Source organism: Pristis pectinata, chromosome 37, assembly GCF_009764475.1.
Source record: "Pristis pectinata isolate sPriPec2 chromosome 37, sPriPec2.1.pri, whole genome shotgun sequence".
In the NCBI taxonomy this organism is placed as follows: Eukaryota; Metazoa; Chordata; class Chondrichthyes; order Rhinopristiformes; family Pristidae; genus Pristis; species Pristis pectinata.
Window position 1 is genome coordinate 11,865,914 of NC_067440.1, and position 23,657 is coordinate 11,889,570.

The 23,657-nt window shown below is 46.3% G+C and overlaps 1 protein-coding gene across 1 annotated transcript in view; it reads right to left on the reverse strand.

Annotated features, from left to right (window-relative positions):
• Positions 1 to 2,405: 2,405 nt before the first annotated feature.
• Positions 2,406 to 23,657, reverse strand: part of LOC127586669 (RPA-related protein RADX-like) — a 38,927-nt gene continuing 17,675 nt past the window's right edge. Inside the window, exons 7-15 of the mRNA XM_052044786.1 lie at positions 22,594 to 22,707; positions 21,042 to 21,215; positions 17,924 to 18,060; positions 16,979 to 17,109; positions 15,542 to 15,631; positions 14,562 to 14,662; positions 13,115 to 13,435; positions 11,037 to 11,222; positions 2,406 to 9,439 (exon numbers count right to left, since the gene is read on the reverse strand). Coding sequence (XP_051900746.1) covers positions 9,309 to 9,439; positions 11,037 to 11,222; positions 13,115 to 13,435; positions 14,562 to 14,662; positions 15,542 to 15,631; positions 16,979 to 17,109; positions 17,924 to 18,060; positions 21,042 to 21,215; positions 22,594 to 22,707 — 1,385 coding nt within the window. The 3' untranslated portion in view covers positions 2,406 to 9,308. The remainder of the gene's footprint in view (positions 9,440 to 11,036; positions 11,223 to 13,114; positions 13,436 to 14,561; positions 14,663 to 15,541; positions 15,632 to 16,978; positions 17,110 to 17,923; positions 18,061 to 21,041; positions 21,216 to 22,593; positions 22,708 to 23,657) is intronic.

Consider the following 23,657-nt stretch of genomic DNA (forward strand, 5'->3'; position numbering starts at 1 on the left):
TGTTCCATGCTTGCACTTAGTCAATAAATTATTCTTTAATTTTAATTAAGAGATAAACTCTGGGGTTCTGTGATTTGCCTGTGCCTTGTCATTCTGTTGGAGAATGCATTCCAATATTATGTGTCATAAAATTTGCAGAGTCAGATTCTACCCAGCTGCATGTATGGGTTTTTCTGCTCATCAGTTCCTAGGCCATTTTCTGTGATGTCCCTCCACAACTGGAGTAAGACAGGTCTGAACTACAGGTACAGTCCCACTGCCCCTGTATGAAATTGGCTGGCAGCATTCACTAGTTCCTAGTCTGTAGAAATCTTTGAAGAAGAAAGATTAAGAATAAAGGACCGTGTTTGTTGAAAATGAAAGGGGAAGAATGGTGAAATCTTTGAAGAAGAAAGATTAAGAATAAAGGACCGTGTTTGTTGAAAATGAAAGGGGAAGAATGGTTTCACTTGACAAATCTAAGTGTTTGCATTATAAATTTGTCCTAGCTGCTGCTTTTCCTCTAGTTCATGCTTTAAGGTTACTGACTAGAAATAGCTTCAGCGCACAAACATTGTGTGGGTTCCCCATGTGAAAGATCTCCCACATGATTTGCAAAGGGCTTTTCTGTGAGTAGGACTACATTGGACAGTTGTATCCACATCTATATTGCTGAAGGTGGCAGGTGGTGTTCACTCCTCCTCCCATTCCACTGTATAAAAAGGATGCACATTAGACCATTCCACGACAGAATCAAAAATGGCAAAAGATGCTGTAAAGACTCAGTGCCTTGACAGTTTCCAGCACTGGCGCCAAGGAAATGTGCTTGTTCTTACGGAAAACAATTACCATGCCATTTGCATTTGCTGGAACTTCTGCCTTTGGCTTATTTCCAATCATCCCAAAGATAGGAAACGCATCTGGAATGAGCAACTTTCACCCAGGTCATGTCATCAACAGAGAAAATTCTCGTGGTGTTCAGAAGTGTCAAAAAATCCACAGAGCGATATTAGAAAGGGAGACCCAAAGTTGGAGGGTGCATGTCATGCATGAGATCCATCTGCCTACAGAAAGTAACCACTTCTATCATACAATGACTACCAGAAAGTTAGCCCAGTTGGGTCAACAATAGATTTTGTAAGCTTCCTGTGTTGTATGTGAAGATGATTCACACTGAAAGGTTTGCTCTGCCCTTAGAAGTAATGCTGCTGGGTGCAGAGTTGTAGTGCACTTAATGTGGGAAGTGTGTGTCATCTGCAGCGCTATATATAAACACACACCTTCATCGTCTATGCAGCATGTGCTGCTCTCATTTTAGTTTCACTCTGAAGAGCATCCAGATCTGCACCACATTATAAACACAAGCTGATGCCAAGATGGAGACGTATAGTTACAGTGTGCAATACGTACAGCATTAGCTTTATGCAGTGCCTGCTGTGTGGATCCCATATATATAAAAACAGCTGAGATGTCTTGAGTTTGCTCCTTGGCTCCACGTGAGTGTTATATGTGGTTTTTGCTACGCTCTTAATTAGCTTAAAACTTTGACCAGGTATCTGAACTCCAATTGAATACAACTGTAATTGATTAACAGCTTGAAACATCATTTGGGTGGCAGTGCAGGAGGTGAGCGATGACTTTATCACTGACTTGAATCTTGAGGTGATTGTGTGGTAACTAAAAGGATGCAACTTGATGAACCTTATCAGAAAATTGTGTAATGGAAAATTTTCTAATATATTTTAGTTCAATTATCATTGCAAATTGTATGATAATTTTTCAGTTCATTTTTGCTACTGCTTTACTAGTTTAAGCCCATCAAATACAAGTGTGTGTCTGTGTCTCTATTAAAGAACTTGTGGTCCAAGTGAGATCTTTGTTTGGCTGTGTTCACACACACTCCCCCTGTTTCTGAATGATCACAGCTCGCAACCGATCTGCAGTTTTAGGTTGGACCTGGTTTCTAATCTGTTTGGAAAGTTGCTGAGAAATCAAATGTGGTATATTTTAGACTGAATCTCCTCCCTTAAATTGTGTGCCAGTAAATTTTAATGAAGTACTAATTGCTTAAGTTAAGAACAACAAATCAAGTGCAATTCTCTTTTCCTTTAAGTGGTGAAGCATTTTAACTTGTGGGTTTGTGTATGTCTATATAATACACATGAACAAATGTTTAAAATCCATGTTTTAAAGCTGCAAGATAATTCAGTGATTTGTGTGGTCAGATCTTTGGGTGTGGGATTCCAAGGTGCTGGGTGTGGAGGATAAAGGAATGCACTGTCGGCTCTGCTTTAGCAGCACATAAATATTGGCAGGTTCCAACCATTTTGCCAATATTGTGTGTGCTGCTCCAATATGGTCCGACGCAAGCAGCGGATTGCAAAAGGATCTCCTGGTTAATTTGCCAACGCTACTTCCCTCTCAATGTTGCTGTGTAAGATCCTTTTCATGTGAAAAATATACATTATGTTGTGGGTTTTTGATGTCCAAATGCAATATGAAAAATAAAAGCAAACTCTATAATAAGAATGACGACTGGTTTTCTTTTTGGGTTGGTTTACTGCCCTTCATATTCTTTGTGACCTGTTACAGCATTCACACCAGGCAGCATTGGTTACTTTTAGGCACTCTGGCACTTATTCAGACATGGATGAGACAGTGCTCAATATCAACGTAGATGCAGAAAGTTTGAATGCAGGCTTGCCCTCAGGAAAATATAACCAAGAAATCTTGATTGCATTGAATGAGTGGAACCTGCCATCCAGTCAGCCACACAACCACTGAGAGACATGCAGTGTAATCTCTCCCCCCCCCCCCCCCCCCCCCCACCCAGTTCGTCATCTCAGAAGATCCTCTGAAGGAAATGGTGCCTCTTATGGATTGACAATCTTAATCAATTTTGGGGGTCATTTGAGTAAGTGCAGAAATCCTTAACTTTATGACAGATGTTATTCAGAATTTACTCTGATGCTGGAATCCATTGATGGAACACCAACTTCCTGCAGTTATGCTGGGGCGTCTGCCCAGTGAACCTGCATCAGTTACAGTGGAGAACAATGGTTCTGAGGAAGAGGCGAATTTCAGGTGATTTATATTTTTTTAATTGAGTCATTTTTAATGTAATATTTATTTTTAAATGCTAATGTTGTGTATGGTTAATTTTTAATAGTTTTTGGATACTTTTAACATTTCCATCTGACATTCAAGTCTTGACAGCAATATGTCTGGGGTGGAGTAACTGGCAGTCAAGGCATTTCTAAGGGTAGAGATTGCTATTTTCGGCAGGAAAGCCCTTCACAAAACAGGGCCTCACCAATTGTGTCAGCTTTGGAGAACAAGTTAGTGTTGTAGGTAAATGTGGGCAGGGGAACAGGGAGTGCAGGTGGCTCACTGAACCGTCCCACTAACATTGGCTCACGGGCCGTGTGTTATAGGTCACTGCCATAAACTTTCCCTCAGGCCTTTCTGCCACTAAACTGCTTCTCCTTATTTACCCTCAAAGCCCTTAATGATGTTGAGTGACTCTATTGCTTAAGCTTCTCTACTTCAAGAAAACGACATTCATTTCTCTGCATTACTGATTGCGGAATCATCCTTGGTGCTACATCTCCTGTTGTAGTACTCAGAATTATCCATGATGCATATTCTGAAGTCTAACTTCTGCCTCAAAAGTTTAAGAGAATCTGCTCTAGGTCCTGATGTTTCTCAATTACATGTCTCCCCTGTAAGATCACCAAAAAACAGCATTCTTTGCACAAATGCTGATAACATCCAGCTCTTCCAGTCTGCACCCATCCTCAGAATCTAAATTGTCACACTGCTTTCCCAATATACAAACTGTATGAGCAGAAACTTCCTTCAGTGCTGGAAAGACCCACATCTTTGGTCCCTGTCACGCTCTCCACTCCCCAGTTTAGACTGCATCCCTGTCCCTGGCATCTTAAATCAGACCAGACTAAGCACCTACTATAAATTTGAGCCTGCTGTGAACGTGGGCTTTTCTGAATCATTGCTTCTACCTCCATAGCATAGGCCTCCACTCACCTGGGGCTGAATTCCCCCACCACTTTGCCATTGTTAAATGTAGATTTGACATTTACATTTCTGGCTGCTTCCCTCAAAGTTGTGGTCAGTGTCATGACAAGCAGCAAGGTGTGTTCATTCATTACCTTTATTACAGGTGGTTATTTCTGTCCATACTAGCTCCCAAGTGAGCAGTCCCATATCCATGTACCTTGCAACTTATTCTCTCACATGCCCATCAACTCCCCTTTGACTCTTTGCCACTCAATGTACCAGCACATCTTTGGGGTGTGGGAGGAAACCAGAGTACCCTCAGTAAAAGTCACAGGGAGAATCTGCAAACTCACACAGGCAGCACCTGATGTTTGGATTGAACCTGTGTTCCTGAAGCAGCACTTAGTGCTGTGCCACTGCACTGCTCCATGGGCAAATTTCCATTGGTGTCTGGTTAAGGAGCATCTAATTTATAAGTTTTTACCCATTTTCTTTAAAACTGCCCTCTTGTCATCTCCCATGAGATGTCTGCACTTTTCCAATTGGGGCCTCTTGATTTTCCTTTACCTGCTTCAGCATGGTGGCCATGCCCGAGCTTAAAATTCCCTTTCTAAACCTCTTCTTTCCTCTTCCCGCCATGCTTAAAACCTGTCATTGACTATGTGATAAGTCTGTTGGCTGCTGGGAAATGGCTTGGGATGTTTTGCTAGTTAAATATGCCACAGAAATAAAATATTACCGTGCCTTTACAGACTCAGCATCCCACCCATGTTTTTTCAGCCTGCTGATATTTTCAGACTTGTGTATGTAGACCCCGATCCTTTCCTGCAACACTTTTAAAATTGTACCATTTAGTTCATGTATCTTCATTTTATCAAATCACCTCACTTTTCTTGCCTGCATTTCAGGGTTTTGTCTCACCTATAAAATTTGAAAACCTGAATATGTAAGTGTCCTCTGGGGTACACATTGTATTTTTCCTCCAATCCAGAAAAAATATTCACCATTTTCTGCCCTATAGCCAATTTCTGTGGTGTTGGTAACCCAACAAGAGAATGTTCAATGGTATATAAATGATTATGGTGATTTCCATTCTAGCTGTTCCTGTAGAAACTTGTGTTTTTAGCTCTGTGGTGTGCCAGTGTTCATTGTGTTGCAGAGTCGATGTACAATGATGAAAGGATTACTGATCAGACAACATTGGTGCTGAGGAAAATAATTTCATTGATTGCAATAACATAGGCCCATTGGGCCCTACCAAATCTAACCCAACTACTCTTGGCATTTTGCCATAGTGGTGCATCTCAGAAGCACAAGTTGTCCCTGGGTTAGACACCCAACTAATGGACACCCCTACATATGAATGATATTAAATTCAGATGTCTGATGTACGTGTGTTTGTTCTTCTGAAGGACAGAACTAGTCGTTCCTGCCCCCTCCCCCCCTTAATACTTATTCTTTCTTATGCCATCAAAAGCACATAAGACTGATGCATTATAATACTGTGGAGGAATGGTTACCATATTGAGTGATTTTTGTGTATTTTCCAACTTACAGGAAAATGGAACTGGTTCATTACCCAGTGACAGCCTGCACATAATGCAAGGGTGTGTCAGCATAGTGATTATTACTGGAGTGGTAACCCAGAGGCACTAGTTCAAGTCACACCATGGCAGCTGGGGAATAAAAGGGTGTTAGAAAGTACACTTTTTCCCATAAAAATCCACCTGGTTCCCTAATACCCTTCAAATTCTGACCTTACATGGTCTGGCCTATGTATGACTGGAGATACTGAGCATTGTCTCTTGTTCTCTGTGCCCATGCCCAATGAATAGTAAAGTAACAAAGATAATATGCAGACCAGCGACCAGCATAATCTCAGCTTTTCTCTGGATGGTTAACCAAAAATAGGCGTTATCTTGTTTTGTGTACTCAGTTGGGCTAGCCACACAATATTACTGGAGCTGCATTCACCCAGGCGAGTGGGAAAGTATTCCATCACAATCCTGATGCGTCATGCAGATGGGGCAAAAAGCATTCTGAGTGCTGGAAATGTGGAGTCTGCATCCTGTGTGTGTGTGTAAAATTCTACACTGGGATTCGGGAAGAGAGGTGCACACACATCTGGGGACTTGAAACAGCTCCTATACTTCCAGGGTTGATTAGACCCAGGACAGCAAAATGTGCAGGGAAACCAAACCTGGAGGAGAATTTGTGACAGCTGTCCTTCCTTAATACTCCAATGACCCAGGTTTGATCCTGATCTCTGATGACTGAAGTTTCTTCCCAGATCCCAAAGAGATGTGGGTTGGCAACTGTTAATTGCCCCTAGTGCTGTAGGTGAGGGGATAGAATCTGAGAGTAGTTGATGTGAATGTGGTGAGAATAAAATGGGATTTGTGTAAATGGGTTCTTGATGTGGGTTCTGGGCTGAAGGGCCTGTTTCCATGCTGTAAGACTGCCACTAATCAGTGAAAACCTGTTTGATAGCACCCCAATAATACATTCCCTGCAAACCTGAGCTCTTCACAAATTATTTTAAAATTCAACAATTGACAATAATAAAACCAACAGAGAAAATAACATCTGACAGCAGTTCCTGCACCATGAAAGATGTGACATCAATAGAGAAGGTGTAGAGATTTGAGATGTTGTTACAGATGGAGAATAATATTTGAGGAAAGACCGACTAGTCTGGTTGTCTCTGAAACTTAGGAGACAGAGGAGAGACTTATCAAGATGTATAAAATCATGAGAGGCTGAGGCAGGATAAGAAAGGAGGAGTACTTAGGCCAGTGACATTGAGGAATTAATTTGTAGAATGATTAAAGGGAAATTAACAATATTTTTCACCCGAGTGGTGCGGTCTGGCAGAAACCCTCACACTTTTGAAAGTCCCCAAGTAAGCACTTGAGCAGTGATCTACAGCTAGAAGCTGGGAAGTGGGATTGGTCTTGGTTGTTCTTACTCAGTGGGAGGTTTTCTTCTCTGAATTTTCTGAGTTAGGGCTAAACATGTTTCAAAGCACAACCATTCCATTCAAACAGGTTAAACTTTCTTTCAATATACTTCCCCAAATTGCTTCTTCTGTTAGAAATCAAATAATAAATAAATAAAAATCAATTTCACATTTGCCATCAAATTCCTAAACTTTTCCACAAAGACAACTTCAATATATCTGAGGTTATCTTTTCTTCTGGTGCCGCAGCCCCCACTGCCCCTCCCTCTGTGATACCAGACGATCCTCGTTCAGAAAAGCTGATGATGCATTCACGGAATGAGAGCCGGACATGACAACACAGATCGTCACACACCTGGGAGGGGGAAGATCATGATAAATTGGTAATACTGAGACTGAAATACTGCTGTCCAGGTAAGTGGAGGGTTGGTAATACACAGGTTTGAAATGGCATGGGTTGGCTGAAAGGACACACCTGACTCATCCATGTGGAGTAGCTGCACAGCAGTGTATGGAAACCTCATTTGTGTAAAGAGCACCACTTTCACATATGCTGTAAGGTTGGTGGCTGGACTCAAGAGGCTTCGCATCACAGGGGTAGGACAGCGAGATTCTGCAAGGAGACTATTGTAATTTTCCATCCTTCACATTTCTGACCCATCCCGATTTCTTGGCCTGAGTCCATTGGAGCTGTCTGGTTAGAGACTGTTTTATCAAAGTATAATTGTTCCCAGATGGAATGCCCAGACAGCTCCAGGTGACCTGGGTGACAATGCATCTGCCCACAGCCAAAGAATCACTGGTAAACTGGTTTGAATTTACAGCCAGAGCCACCTTCTTTTCCCATGCCTATTCATTCTCCTGGAGATATTTTCTTATAATTGTTATTACTTCATCCAGGTTCAGCCATTGTTGTAACTTCCAAAACATACGAGAAGGTAGTCCTTGTTACTCTGTGCCATTCCACACCAGAGGTTGTCCCCCACACTCCATTTCCTTGCCCATGTCTTGTCTGGACATGCCGGGGTGGTCCATTCTACCACCTGACAGCAAAGGAGGATCCCCACTGGAGGTCTGTGTGTATGTATACTATAGGAAGGATGTGATTAAGCTAGAGAAGGTACAGCAAAGATTCACAAAGATGTTGCTGAGACCGAAGGGCTTGAGTTATAAGGAGAGAATGGATAGGCTGGGGCTGCTTTTCTTGGAGCATAGGAGGCTGAGGGGTGACCGTATAAAAATCATGAGGGGTACAGATGAGAGGATGGTCAATCTTTTTCCCAGGGGAGTCCAAAACTAGTGGGCATAGATTTAAGGTGAAGGGTAAGATTTAAAGCGGAGCTGAGGGTGGTGGGTATGTGCAATGAGCTGCCAGAGGAAGTGGTAGAGGTGGGTACAATTAGAACATTTAAGAGACATTTGGACAGGTATATGGATAGGAAAAGGGATATGGGACTAGCTCAGGAAGGCAGCTTGGTCAGCATGCTGTATAGCTGTATAACTCTATGGCTGTGTGAGTCTTCCCTGGTGGGGAGGGTGTTAAGTACAGCAGTTCTGTACAGCAGACTTCAACAGGTTTACAGACTCCCAAGCAAAAAGCAAACAGCTGGAGAAACTTAGCAGGTCAGGCAGCGTCTGTGGAGGGAAATCAATGGTTGATGTTTCAGGTCAAGAAACTGGGTGAAGGGGAGGGGTGGAACAAGAGCTGCCAAGTCTTGGGTGGATCCAGGTGAGGGAAGGGTGGAAATAGTGACTCAGGCTGGCAGGTGGAGGTAACAAAGGGCTGCAGATGATGGAGTTTGTTAGGAAAGTAAGGTGGAGCATGGAACGAAAGAAGGGAGGTGGGAACAGTGGGGGGAGGGGTCCTATTGAGAGGAGTGGCTGGAGGAAGGGAAAGAAACAGTGATGGGGGGGTGGTTGCATGGGTGTAGGTGGGTAGATCAGGGGGAGAGAGAAAAAAGGGACAGAGGAGGAGTAGGTTACCTGAAACTGGCATTAACATTGAATTCACCATCGAGCTGTTAGACTACCCAGCTGGAATATCAGGTGCTGTCTGGCTGACTTCCTGAGCACATCTTCAGGGGAGGACTGAAGTTTGCCACAGAAGACTAATGACTAAACACCCGTTGGCCCACCATGTCCTCACCAGTGAGCTCTTCTAGACAAAGGTCTCTAACGATGACTTTGATACAGTTCCACAGGAACAAAAACATACTTTTCTCTTTTCAGAAACCCAGAATGAAAGCTGCATAAAAATAATTTAAAATACTGCAGAAAGTCGTAACTGCATCTGCTCCATTCTGGGTGATAATGCTGGCGTTAAGATGGGGGAGAAAAAAGAATCAAAAACTTTTCAGAGAGCTTGGTGTTGGACGTAGGCACGATTGAGAGCGACTTCAACTCTGGAGCCTCCTTGACTGCAGATATCGAGAACAAAGATGAAAAGCATCTTCTCCAGGCCGGCCACAGGTCTGAGAATGTCACCTGGCAATGGGCAAATGAAGAATATGATTTCAAATAAAAACTGTCAAGGCTACTTTCCATTTGCTGTGTCGTTCAGTTTTTACACTGTCTCGTCCTGAGTCAGGAGGTTCAAGGCCCACTCCAGAAACACAAACATAATCTGCCCACCACTATCGTGGCAGCTTGCGGGATCTTGCTATATGCAAATTACTTGATTTTCTACCAGGGTATGTTGAGGCAATTGTAAGCCCCAGCAACAATAACTTGCATTTTATACAGAGCTTTTATGCTGTCTGAGACATTTTGCTATGTTAAACAAAATTTGATAATAGTGCAGGTGATTAGGTTTCAAGGAGCATCCCAAAGGACGAGAAAGGGAGGGATCACCAGGGTCAAAACAGTTGATGGTAAGGCTACCAATCCTAGAGTGGTTAACCTTGAGGGTGATCCAAAAGCCAGAACTGGAGTGCCAAGATCTTAGAGGGCTGAAGTGGAGTTGGAGTAAGGAAAAGGGGGGGGGGGGTCCCAGAGAAATTTTAAAAAGAGAGATATTTTAATTTTTTGACCTTTCTGGAATGGGAGGCAGTGCAGATCAGTGAATAGTCAGTACAGTAAAACCCAATGCAAGTGGGGCTTTGGTGCCAGACCAGCACTTTTTCCAGACCATTGGATGTTACTCCTATTAATACCTCAACATTAATTCACTTTTGAGACGCAAGACAATATTATAACAACATTTCCAGTGATCCCAGTAAGTAGATGAAATGGGGCCTTTTTGAGTGGACAAGGAACCATGACCCAGGGGAGTGTGGGAACTGGGGCCCCAGAAAGCTGAAGGTGACGGGGGGGGGGGGGGGGGAGGTAGCACAGCAAGTTCGATGCTGAACCAGCACATTTCCAGATACCAGGTTATCCGAGTTCTACCGTAAGGGTGAAGGGGATGGTGGTACAAAGGAAGATGTTGGGCAGCAGAGTTTGGGAAGAGATGAAGTCGGCTGAGAGGAACTGCCTTGGCCAGCTCCACAGACCCATAAGCAACTCCTCTGGGCTCTGACACCAGTGAAACCAGGTTGTTGTCTGACAGTGCAAGGGCCCCCTCTTCTGGTCAGAAACTACAATGGCAAATGTCATCCTATGTTGATCTTACCTCAGGTCTCAACAGGCTAGGTCACCTCAGGAGAAAACACCGATCTCACAGAAATCCACAAGATTTTACAGTTGCTAAGGCTGATACATAGAAGAATTTTACACCTGCTGGAGTGTCTGAAACTCAGGACCAGTAAATAAAAATGACAGACAAATCCAGGGGACCCAGGAAATTCATAAACTTGTGAGCAGGAAGAAATGTGGCACTTACTCTCAGAAGGATTACTTGAGCCAAACATTAGAGAGACATTTAAGGGGGAGGGACAGAGGAATGGTGAGGAAGGAGGTCATGGAGCAGAAACTCCATGTGAACCAATTGAGTTGAATGTTCTATTTCTGTGCCGTTAATTCTATCAAATTATCGGCTCCCAAGTGCGAGGACTGGGACAACGTATTGGTGGATAGTTGGGGCTGTGTTTAGTGAGGGTAAGTGCCTTCAGAAAGGAGGAGGAGAGCTGGAGGAAACATTTACCGGGAGGCTGTGAGGAGCTCTCTTCACTGTCTGTATCGATGCAAGAGGCCCTTCTGGACGATAGTCCTCCATGAGCTAAAGCAGAGATAAAGGTGTTGTCGTGCTTGGCAGAGCACATATCTCGGTGGTCCACCCTGGGAATGGTGGGGAGAAAGATCGTGTCTAAAGATAGCTCTCGATTTAGTCCTGGAAGGTGATAGAAGGAAAAAAAAACATGAGACTTCTGTCTAACTTTTCAATTCCTCCACACTTAATGTTGCTTTATGATGATTCCAACCTTTGGTGTCTGCTGACAGATCCCACACATGATTTTGGTCAGACTCCCATTGGGAAAGACATGGAGATTGGCTCAGGGACCGTGCTCCTCATGATCCTTCACAGAGTGTGGGCAACTGTTAGGACAGGGATACACCTGGCAACAGTGCCCTAACAGTTGAAATGTTTTCCGACATGTACCCAGTAAGTGAAACCTGTGGAGCTGACACCTTCAAGCCCCGAGGTGCTAGAGCGCAAGTTAACTGGCTGTCATTCTTTACAAAACGGTGTGTCCAAACAATTCAACAAATATGCCCTCCCTACTTGTTGATCAACAACTGAGACACTATCCAATGATGTGAACAGAGAGAAAAAGTCAAGTAAACCAGTAGCAATGAAGTGATTAATGACTTCAGCTCAGAGCACTTAGTGCTGGGGAATTCATAGAAAGCATTTGCAATTGAACTGGTAAATAAAGTATCAGAAAAAAGAAGCAGGAATAGGCCACTCAGCCCCTCAAGCCTGCCCTGCCATTCAATATCATCATGGCTGATCTGCTCTAGACCTTATCTCCTGTGCCAGTTCCTATAGCCCTCAATTCCCCGATCTTTCAAAATTATTTCCTCTTTAAATATCCCAATGATCCAGCTTCTACAAACCCCCAGGATAGAGAATTCTAGAGATTTATCATCCTCTGCAAGATGTTCCTACGCACCTCAGTTTTAAATGACCACCCCCCTAATCTTGTAGCTATGTCTCCTAGTTCGAGGTTCTCTCACGTGGAACCATCTTGACATCTATCCTGTCGTGCCTCCCCCACGGATCACAAATGTTTCAGTAAGATCACTCATCCTTCTTATAAACTCCAATATAGATCTGATTTCTTCAGCTGCTCTTTAATAGAGTAACTCTCTCAACCTGGGAGGTTGTCCTATACTGTGCACCAGCATTTTTTTTTGTGGCACCTTATCTAATGACTTCCACATATATCACCACTTGCCATGTTGTGCCCCATCAATTCAATTGTAACCCCACTGCCCCATTCCTCACAAACCTGTGAAGAATTCCAGTCTATTCCTATTGTCCTACTCTTCACAGAGGCCCATATCAATCTGACTGCCCCATTTTCTCTCTCACAACCTGTATCAATCCCTGACTAAGCCCACTGCCCGTACCAATCCCGACTAACAAACAATCTGGAGGAACTCAGCGGGTTGAGCAGCATCTGTGGAAGGAAAGGAATTGTTGATGTTTCGGGACTGATGTACGGTTTTGACCCGAAATGTCAACAATTCCTTTCCGCCTACAGATGCTGCTCGACCAGCTGAGTTCCTCCTGTAGGTCGTTTGTTTCCAGCATCTTGTGTCTCCAATCTCAGACTAATTAATCTCAGATTAATATCTTTATTAATCGCATGTACATTGAAACACACAGTGAAATGCACCTTTGTGTAGAGTGTTCTGGGGGGCAGCCCGCAAGTGTCACCACGCTTCCAGCGCCAACATAGCATGCCCACAACTTCCTAACCTGTACATCTTTGGAATGTGGGAGGAAACCGGAGCACCCGGAGGAAACCCACGCAGACATGGGGAGAACGTACAGTGGCGGGAACTGAACCCGGGTGGCTGGCACTGTAATAGCGTTACACTAACTGCTACACTACTGTGTCTTGTATCAGTACCAAATTAACACCTCTTCCTACTCTTTCTGTATAGCATTGCATCAGTCCTAACACCGTGGGCTTGTTAGTATTCAGATACTCCCAAGGTATTAGCAGACAAACCCAAGAGTTTCCCAAACCTCATTACCCAAGTTGCCTTTACCTAAAATGGTCACAATGTAGTATCCACGGCAACACGCCAGCTCACACTGTTCCAACTTCTTCCCAGGATCAGCCTGCACTCCAGTGAATTTGGATGGCTGGAGACCAAAGGTACGCAGAAGCAAGGCCTTGTCCCTAAGGCGGAAGTTTCGAGCAACCATCTTTGAGACGTCCCCGCTGTGGGCAAGATGCTCCTGTTGCCATGGGCTGCTGGTCCATGGACCGCTGATCTGAGACGAGCTGGGAATCGCGTCACTGGATGTCATCCCCATTTCATCGGAGTCTATGTTGAACTCTTGGCAAGCCCTGACAAAACTGAGCTCTATAAAGAAGGGAAAAAGACGGTAGCTTGTTTGTGCCACTCATTTCACATCCTGGAACATTTTTGAACAGCTACTGCTTTGCATGTCCTCGGTACTGCAGTTACCGTGGTATAAACAATCTTGTATAAACACCTTGCAGCGGTAAGGTGAAGGACTCATTAACCTGCAAATGGGTGAAGGAGTGCCAAGCAACAGAACAGGAAAATGCCCTCCACCTCAAACAGAACCCTGAAATCTTTCAACCTAAACAGACAGTGGAAAGATTGAACAATGTGCTCACTATGTGTTCTCCTTTACATTAATCGGGTGACTGCCTTGGAAAACGCCTCTGTTCACTCCGCAACGCAGTCAAAGCTTCTAGTCACTGGTCACTTCAATTCTTCATCCTACTCCCCTCTGTCTTCAGTCTCTTACATTGTTCCAATGACATCCAGCATAAGCTCAAGGAATAATTCACCTTCCATCTGGGCACACTGCAGCCCACAGGACTGAATATTTAACAATTTCAGATTACCACCCCTTTTCCATTTCTCTCTCTCCACATAAGTTTTGATTTGTTCCCTTTTAACTCTTTCACCTCTAAAAATAATTGTTGTCTTGAAAACTTTGTCCTGGACCCCAGCACAGACATTCCCTCCACCCCTCACACTTGTTTTCCAATTCTGATAAAGGATCCTTGACCCAAAACGTTGAGCCTGTTTTCTGTCTGTGGGTGCTGGCTGACCTGCTGAGAGCTTCCAGAATTTTCTGATTGTTTTTGTGTTCAAGATTTAACCTCAGAGTTGGGATCAGTGTTAATGCCTTAAATAAAATACCACATAGAGTCATACAGCACAGAAACAGGCCCCAAGGCCCAACTTGTCCATGCCGAACAAGATGTCTATCTGAGCTGCTCTCGTTTGCCCTCTAAGCCTTATCTATCCGTGTACCTTTCAACCTTGTAACTGTACCGTCTCTATAGACAGGGAAGAGAGGGACAAAGACCATGTGCAGGCAGATGGGATTAGTTTGATTTGGCATCATGGTTGGCACAGACATGGTGGGCCAAAGGGCCTGTTCCTGTGCTGTACTGTTCTATGCTGTACGGTCACTGGGTATGGTGTGCAGGCAGCTGTGTGTACAAACCTTGGTCAGGGCTCACACCGCCTTCTGTGATCTTCACACCTGTGTGTGGCAGACAGGCAAAAGGCTCTTCTTCGCTGCTCGACTCTGTGCTTTTACTAGGTCTAGGTAAAAACAGAACCAGTTACATGAGAACACACTCTGATGTTTCACAGGGAAGACTGCAGGGACCTGAGTCGTGTGGTTAGGTTTCCAGAAAACAATACAGCACTGGAGGCCGTTAACCCCATCATGCCTGTGCTGCATCTCCAAAACAGCTGAACAATCAGTTCCACCACCCTGCTCAATTCCCACAGACCTGTCCATCACCAAAACCAGCCTCACCTCCACAGCCTCAGGAAAGCAGCCAACATAATCAAGGACCCATCTCACCCCGGTCATTCTCTCTTCTCCCCCCTCCCATCGGGCAGAAGATACAAAAGCTTGAGAACATGTACCACCAGGCTCAAGGACAGCTTCTACCCCACTGTTCTAAATCTCTTGTACAGAGCTCATATATGATAATGATGAACTCCTGATCTCTCAATTTACCTCGTCATGTCCCTTGCACTTTATTTGTCTGCCTGCACTGCACTCTTTCTGGAAATGCAACACTATATTCTTCATTCTGTTTGTTTTCCTCTTGTACTACCTCAATGTACTTAAATGATCTGTCTGGATGACATGCAAACAAAAGCTTTTCACTGTATCTTGGTACATGTGACAATAATACACCAATTACTGAGATTTTCTATTATAAGTACGTATCTAATCCAGTGACTGGCCCTGGAACACCTTTACCGTAGCAAGGATTCTACACTCTCTAGAGAGACTGGAGTTTCTTTCTCAAGGCAGTGCTGGGGAGCAACAGGAGGGGGAGTGAAAGCCAATGGGGTAGTGGAGGCCCTGGAAGCAAATGGATGTCATGGGAGGGAGCAGAGGTTGATGGAGTGGAGGCCAAGACAGAGACTGAAGCTGTGGAAGGGAGCAGAAGCTGATGTTACCTCGGTCGAACTCGCCTTTTCCTGTGGGTTACTCCTTTCCTTCTTTTTCTGTTTTGCGGTGGCAAGGCTGCTCTTTTTCTCTGTGAAGTTCTGGTCAAACGACAGTTCCAGATTATTAATGTGGTCGCACTTGCAACACTTGATCCCGGACTACACTCCCCACTTCTTTATACTGCAGTAAAGCCCCCGTCAGTGTCCCACACTCCTCTCCCCAGACCGCTGAACTGTGCAGCACTTTACCTTCTCTGATGACGCTCCCTATCTAAGGCTCGTTGGAACAACGCTGGTGAACAGTTCTGTAACAGCACAGCTGCTTAGCGAGTGAGGGGAATTGAATCTAGTCCCCTGTCTGTGGATGGTCTTGGCCCTGGCAAGGTGAAGGGTTCAGGGCGGAGGGTGGATACCCCCCGATCTACTCCACTGATCACCATCTCCCACCCTGTCCCAAGGGGTGCATGTCCTCCTAGGCTAAGATGCCTACTGCAGGCAAACAGGCTTCCAACTCTCAAGCATGAAGAAGTGACCTGTTGGCATCAGGGGAGCTTTGAGAAAACACGGAAGGTATCCCACTGACAGAGGGAGAGCTGCCCTTCTAACTGATAGTATGCCTGACTTGAGCATCCTTTATGTGGACCCTGAGAGGAAAATTTCCCAAATTTCCTCTGGATGCTCCAGTTTCTTTCCAAACCCAGAGTGGTAGAGTCTGTGGGGAGTTGATGAGAATGTGGGGAGAATAAAAAATAACATTAATGTAGGGTCAGTGTAAGAAGGCACGCCAGTGGCTCTACTCCATTAGGAGTTTGAGGAGATTTGGTACATCACCAAAGACTCTTACAAATTTCTACAGATGTACGGTGGACAGCATTCTGACTGGTTGCGTCACAGCTTGGTCTGGATGCAACCATTCAGAACGCTCTCCACCGTACATCTATAGAAATTTGCACAGGATCGCAAGAGGCTGCAGAAGGTTGTAGACTCTGCCAGCTCCATCACAGGCGCAACCCTCCCCACCATCAAGGACATTTTTAAGAGATGGCGCCTCAAGAAGGCGGTATCCATCACTAAGGACCCTCACCACCCGGGACATGCCCTCTTCTCGTTACTACCATCAGGGAGGAGGTACAGGAGCCTGAAGACCCACACTCAATGATTCAGAAACAGTTTCTTCCCTTCTGCCATTAGATTTTTGAACAGTCCATGAACCCATAAACACCACCTCATTATTCCTTGTTTTTGCACTACTTATTTATTTTTGTAACTTATAGTAGTAATTTTATGTCTTTGCACTGTACTGCTGCCGCAAAACAACAAATTTCACGTCACATAAGTCAGTGATAATAAATCTGATTCCGACACTAAGAACAAGTACCGACATCTAATAATAAAAAAAAGTAAAATTGACTTTCTCTAGCCATTTCTCCAGAAATGATAACTCACCTCATGACAGGGATCACGGGGCTGCGGCTCCTTCCGGTGCCCTGGAAGGAAAGGTTGCCATCGATTGAGTCACCAACAGAGGCCAGCGCTCCTATGCAACTGGCTCCACTGGACTTGAAGACGAGAACCTCCTGAAAGCAAGAACCAGACAGGTTGGCAGTTACTATCAAACTTCACAAACACCTTCAGAAGTGTGCCTTTTATTTGGCATGGGCTCCTGAGCCACACCAGAGTGCTCTTCAGCCAAACCTGGACAACTCAGGGATTCCGGACCTGTCACCGTGTACGACAGGATCTCTTTTGAAGTACTTTTATGAAACAGGTAGTCATTTTTGGGGACACTGTGAAGAGCTTTATGGCCAAAGTACAGTTACTGAGACATGGCTGGTAATGTTTGCACAGCAAGATCCCACAAACAGCAATGTCAATTTTCCAACGCAGTTGGCAAACGGATGAAAATTACATGGAGCACGAGGATGAATTAATGATATGGGATCTTGTACATCCAGTGTATGGAGCAGAGGAAGTCTGTGTTTAAAGTCTCACCTGAAACACAGCACCCGAGGAAGTCCAGCATTCTTTCAGCACAGTGCTGGGCTTTCAGCCTTGATCTCAGGCTAAAAGGCCTTGAAGGGGGATGAGATGTTCAACATTCTGACTCGGGGGTAGCGGGAATTGTACCCTTTGAGCCAGGGAGAGGACAATGTGTTTATACACTGTGCATTCCTTCCCTAACGATACCACGATACTTCGTATGTTCAGAGGAACATGCACACTCACTCACATAAAAGTTCACACATGCTCAGATACATGCATGGACACACAGATGTGTACAATCACAAAACCTTTCCCTACCCCACAGTGAATAAGCTACTGGGTTCTGTGCAAAAACGATTCACAGTCACTACCTCCAGTACCAAAAAACGATTTGTCCAGCTTTGTTACCTCTCCATCTTCTGTGGTCAGTGACTTGTACTTCACAGAGCTAATGTGCCCTTGGACAGTGACCCTCCTGTACTCTCTGTACTCCAGCTGATCCAGAAGTTGCCTCAGTTCTGACATGGTGGTCAAGGCCGATCCACCTGAGGAAAAAAAAAATCATTAACTTCCGGAAGTTTTTTTATTTAGCAGAATTCTTCCCACTTTGAAATGCCCTCTGTGGTTTACTGAAGGCAGTGCTGGTTCCCTCAGCACAGATGTAATAAACTATATTAGATGAGAATAAACCGTAACCCTTTCACTCAGACTACAAGCTACATGTACAAATCCGACACAGAGACAGTCAGATGGAAGTGATTTATCCTTTTTATTCACATAAGGAAGAGGAAGTAAGTTTATTTAATTGGTCGTTTCAAACAGATGTTGAGTTCTGCGTGTGATCTAACTGTGATCACCTGGTCTGACATTGGTTGCAAGATAAAAAAAATTGCTCAGGACACAGAGGAGAACGTCCACATTCAAAACAGTGCCACACGACTTTCTCCATCCACCTATCTGACAGTACAGGACTCCCTCAATTCCACCTTCCCGTGGTGCAGCCCTCCCACAGAACTGTCCTTCCAACAAGGCAGCACTCCCTCAGTACCACCACCTCCAACGACGTGGCACTCCCCCAGTACCGCCACCTCCAACGACGTGGCACTCCCCCAGTACCGCCACCTCCAACGACGTGGCACTCCCCCAGTACCGCCACCTCCAACGACGTGGCACTCCCCCAGTACCGCCACCTCCAACGACGTGGCACTCCCCCAGTACCGCCACCTCCAACGACGTGGCACTCCCCCAGTACCGCCACCTCCAACGACGTGGCACTCCCCCAGTACCGCCACCTCCAACGACGTGGCACTCCCCCAGTACCGCCACCTCCAACGACGTGGCACTCCCCCAGTACCGCCACCTCCAACGACGTGGCACTCCCCCAGTACCGCCACCTCCAACGACGTGGCACTCCCCCAGTACCGCCACCTCCAACGACGTGGCACTCCCCCAGTACCGCCACCTCCAACGACGTGGCACTCCCCCAGTACCGCCACCTCCAACGACGTGGCACTCCCCCAGTACCGCCACCTCCAACGACGTGGCACTCCCCCAGTACCGCCACCTCCAACGACGTGGCACTCCCCCAGTACCGCCACCTCCAACGACGTGGCACTCCCCCAGTACCGCCACCTCCAACGACGTGGCACTCCCCCAGTACCGCCACCTCCAACGACGTGGCACTCCCCCAGTACCGCCACCTCCAACGACGTGGCACTCCCCCAGTACCGCCACCTCCAACGACGTGGCACTCCCCCAGTACCGCCACCTCCAACGACGTGGCACTCCCCCAGTACCGCCACCTCCAACGACGTGGCACTCCCCCAGTACCGCCACCTCCAACGACGTGGCACTCCCCCAGTACCGCCACCTCCAACGACGTGGCACTCCCCCAGTACCGCCACCTCCAACGACGTGGCACTCCCCCAGTACCGCCACCTCCAACGACGTGGCACTCCCCCAGTACCGCCACCTCCAACGACGTGGCACTCCCCCAGTACCGCCACCTCCAACGACGTGGCACTCCCCCAGTACCGCCACCTCCAACGACGTGGCACTCCCCCAGTACCGCCACCTCCAACGACGTGGCACTCCCCCAGTACCGCCACCTCCAACGACGTGGCACTCCCCCAGTACCGCCACCTCCAACGACGTGGCACTCCCCCAGTACCGCCACCTCCAACGACGTGGCACTCCCCCAGTACCGCCACCTCCAACGACGTGGCACTCCCCCAGTACCGCCACCTCCAACGACGTGGCACTCCCCCAGTACCGCCACCTCCAACGACGTGGCACTCCCCCAGTACCGCCACCTCCAACGACGTGGCACTCCCCCAGTACCGCCACCTCCAACGACGTGGCACTCCCCCAGTACCGCCCCCTCCAACGACGTGGCACTCCCCCAGTACCGCCACCTCCAACGACGTGGCACTCCCCCAGTACCGCCACCTCCAACGACGTGGCACTCCCCCAGTACCGCCACCTCCAACGACGTGGCACTCCCTCAGTACCACCACCTCCAGCGACGTGGCACTCCCTCAGTACCACCACCTCCAGCGACGTGGCACTCCCTCAGTACCACCACCACCAACGACGTGGCACTCCCTCAGTACCACCACCTCCAACGACACGTGGCACTCCCACAGTGCTGGTCTTCTGATAGAAAAAGAGTAACTAAAGCTGCTGAAGGAACTCAGTAGGTCAAGCAGCATCTGTGGTGGAGGAACTGTTAATGTTTCGGATCAAAACTCTGCATCGTGGTTTCTGGAGCAACAAACAATCTGCTGGAGGAAATAAGCAGAGTAAGTGAAATGTAAATAATTCCTCTTCCCCGCACAGATGCTGCTTGACCTGCTGAATTCCTCCAGCAGGCTGGGTGTTGCTCCATATTCCAGCACATGCAGTCTCTTGCCTTCATAGAAAAAGAGCTCTCAGTACCATTCCCTCCAACATAAACGCCCTTCGGATTGCCCCACCCTTCAGCACTGCCCCCCACAGTGTGGTGCTCCCTCAGAACTGCAACATCCAACTCTGCAATGCTCCCTCAGCATTGCCTCTCCAAAAGTACAGCACCCCCTCAGTACTGCAACCTCCAACAGTTCAGAGTTCCCTCAGTTTAGCCATTCAACAATACAAACCTCACTCAGCACAGCACCTTTGACATTATGGCACTTTCTCGGTATTGCACCCTCCAACAGTACAATGTTCCCTCGGTGTGACCCTCGACTATGCAGCACTCCCTTAGTCCGGTCCCTCCTGACTCTGATAGTGCAGTGTCTCCTCAGTGCTTCCCTGATAGTGTAGAGCTCCCTCAGTATTGCCTTGACAGTACGACTCTCTCTTGGTACTAACCCTCTGAGTATGCAGCATTCCCTCACCTCCGACAGTGTGGCGCGCTCTCAGTACAAAACTGTTTGTCTGGATTACCTGCTCAAAGTCCTGCACCAATGCCCCCGTGATCACAGCAAGGGAAGCTGCAGATGGTGAAGTGAATGTGGAACAGGAGTCATTAAGCCGTCTGTCTCACCGAGCATTTCACACCGGTAATCCCGCTCGCTGGAGGGCAGCGGAGGATAGCTGTAACATCCACCAATCCGAGTGCGGCTCAATCTCTCCCGTTCCTTATCCTTTGCAGTTTGTATCCACTGAATAAACTCCTTCACTTTGGAGTTCTTCACATAAGGTTTTCCTTGATGGTAGCCTAAAGGACCAGCAGAAGGTGAAAACAGCAAGTGAGAAAGCTGCCACTGCAGGTGGTGAATGACTTCTGTCTGCCTGCAGCTTGCTTAAAAGCCAACAGAAACTGCTTCACATTGTCAAGGAGATACAGGAGCCTGAGAGCATTTACCACCAGACTTAAGGACAGCTTCTACCCCGCTGTGATAACTATTGAACTGTTCCCTTATACGATGAGATGGACTATGACCTCACGATCTACCTTGTTGTGACCTTGCACCATACTACATCAATGCACTCTGTACTAACTCAATATAACTGCACTGTGTAATGAATTGATCTGTACGATCGGTATACAAGACAAGTTTTTCACTGTACCTCGGTACAAGTGACAATAATAAACCAATACCAATACATCCTAACTCCCTGGTGGCTGCATGGATAACTATAACGCCTAATGTGGTTCTCATTCCACCACACTCTGGGCTCATTTGCCAGCCTGTTGCTCTGGGTTGACTGCAAATTATTACCTCAACCAGCTTGAAAAAGAACATAGGGACAAGAGTATGCACACTGGAGCAACACACAAAGGAGCTGGAGCCTCCAGATTTCCAGCATCTGCAGTCTCCTGTGTCTCCAGTTTGGAAACTGGACCCATTTGCACGAATAAATGGTTTTATCACGGCTAGAAATCACTGGCAGGTGAAAGTGCACTCACCAGGAAATCTGGTGCAGCTAATGTTAACCTAGTATGTGTCTCCAAATTATCTATTTTTTTGTCTATTCTTTTTTTTTGGGCATCACAAATAAGGCCAGCATTTATTGTCCTCCATAAGGTGGAGGTGAACTGCTGCAGTCCTTCTGGTGGAGATGCTCCCTCAGTGGTGTTGGGGAGGGAGCTGCAGGATTTAGACTCAGTGATGAAGAACTGGCGATATATTTGTAAGTCAGGATGGTGTGTGAGCTAGAAGGGAACCTGCAGGGGGTGGTGTTCCCTTGCACCTGCTGCCCTTGTACCTCCTGCTGGTAGAGGTCACAGGTCTCTCAGCACACTGCCAACAGAAATTTGAACTTTTAGGGGCAACTACAACCTTCAGCCTTCATTCACGGGAAACTGCCAACACGGGTGGTGACACAGAAACAGGAGAAAGCCATTCAGCTTAAACCTGTTCCAGCATTCAGTTTGACCAGGCTGATCTAAACATTAACTCCATCTACCAGCTTTGGTTCCCTAATCTTAACTTCTCTCACCCTTCAAAAATCTGTCAGTTTTTGGCCTTTTATATTTTCATACACTTTCCATTTGTTGAACCCTGTTCCCATACCTCTGACAGTAATAACAGGCTACTGAGTCAGGCAGAGTACTGTTCCACTACATGTATCTACTAGTTCTATATACATACCGTTGACATACACCTGGCTGTACTCGGTGGTGAGCAGGTAAGGGAATGTTGTCTGTCCGCTGGGATCGATCACTTTGCCTTCCACCCTGACATTGGTACACACAAGAAAGGTCACTTAAATGAAAAAGAAAGGAACACTTGAGAGGCATTTGTTTGCATTTTAGTTGAATCACCATCTCAATGTTAGCTGGCTGGAAACTTGAGAACTAATGTGTTGGCTGGTTCGGGATCAGAAGCAGGTCTGTGATGTTCGACAACGAGCTGGTCTGTCCCTTCAAGAGTGCTATTCGAGCATCCTGTGAAGGGCAGGTGTTGAAAGAAAGCAAATCCCAGTAATTGTGGAGTCAACCGGAAAACATCATTAACGACTGTGACTTTCAGGACTTTGCAGAAAATGGCTCTGCATTTCTCGTGTGTGTCACATAAGGATTGTGATGTCTGGGTGCTACAGACAAGTTCCCAACTTGAGGGGTGTGGGATATAGTGAGACCAGCATGCGCTGCCCATTTCTAGCCACCCTTGAACTAAGTAGTTTGCTGGGATATCTCAGAGGTAATTAAGAGACAAGCATATTGTTGAAGATCCACATTTGCACATCAACCGGTCTGGGCAAGTCTTGTCGGAGGGACATGATTGACAGGGGGCCATCTGTTGGAAGGGCTGTACAGAATGGGCACATCAACCGGACTGGGACTGTTGCAGAGGACAGTGCTGAGGCAGTGCCACACTGTTGAAGAGGCTCTACTGAGAGATCACCGCACTGCTGGAGGGGCAGTACTGAGGAAGCATGACTCTTTGGTCACCATCACTGATACTAGTTTTTTAATTCTACGTTTTAAAAGTAACTGAATTTAAATTACTCAGCTGCTGTAATAGGATTTCAGCTTACATCTCTGTATCTTTTGTCCAGGCCTCAAGAACACTAGTTCAGCAAAATAACCACTCCGGCACCATTCCCACAATCCACAATCTGTGATATGTGTAACAAGGCACCACTTACAGTGCTTTGCAAGTTGTACTGTTTGATGGAGTGTATTTACAATACACAACAAATTGCGTAGTAA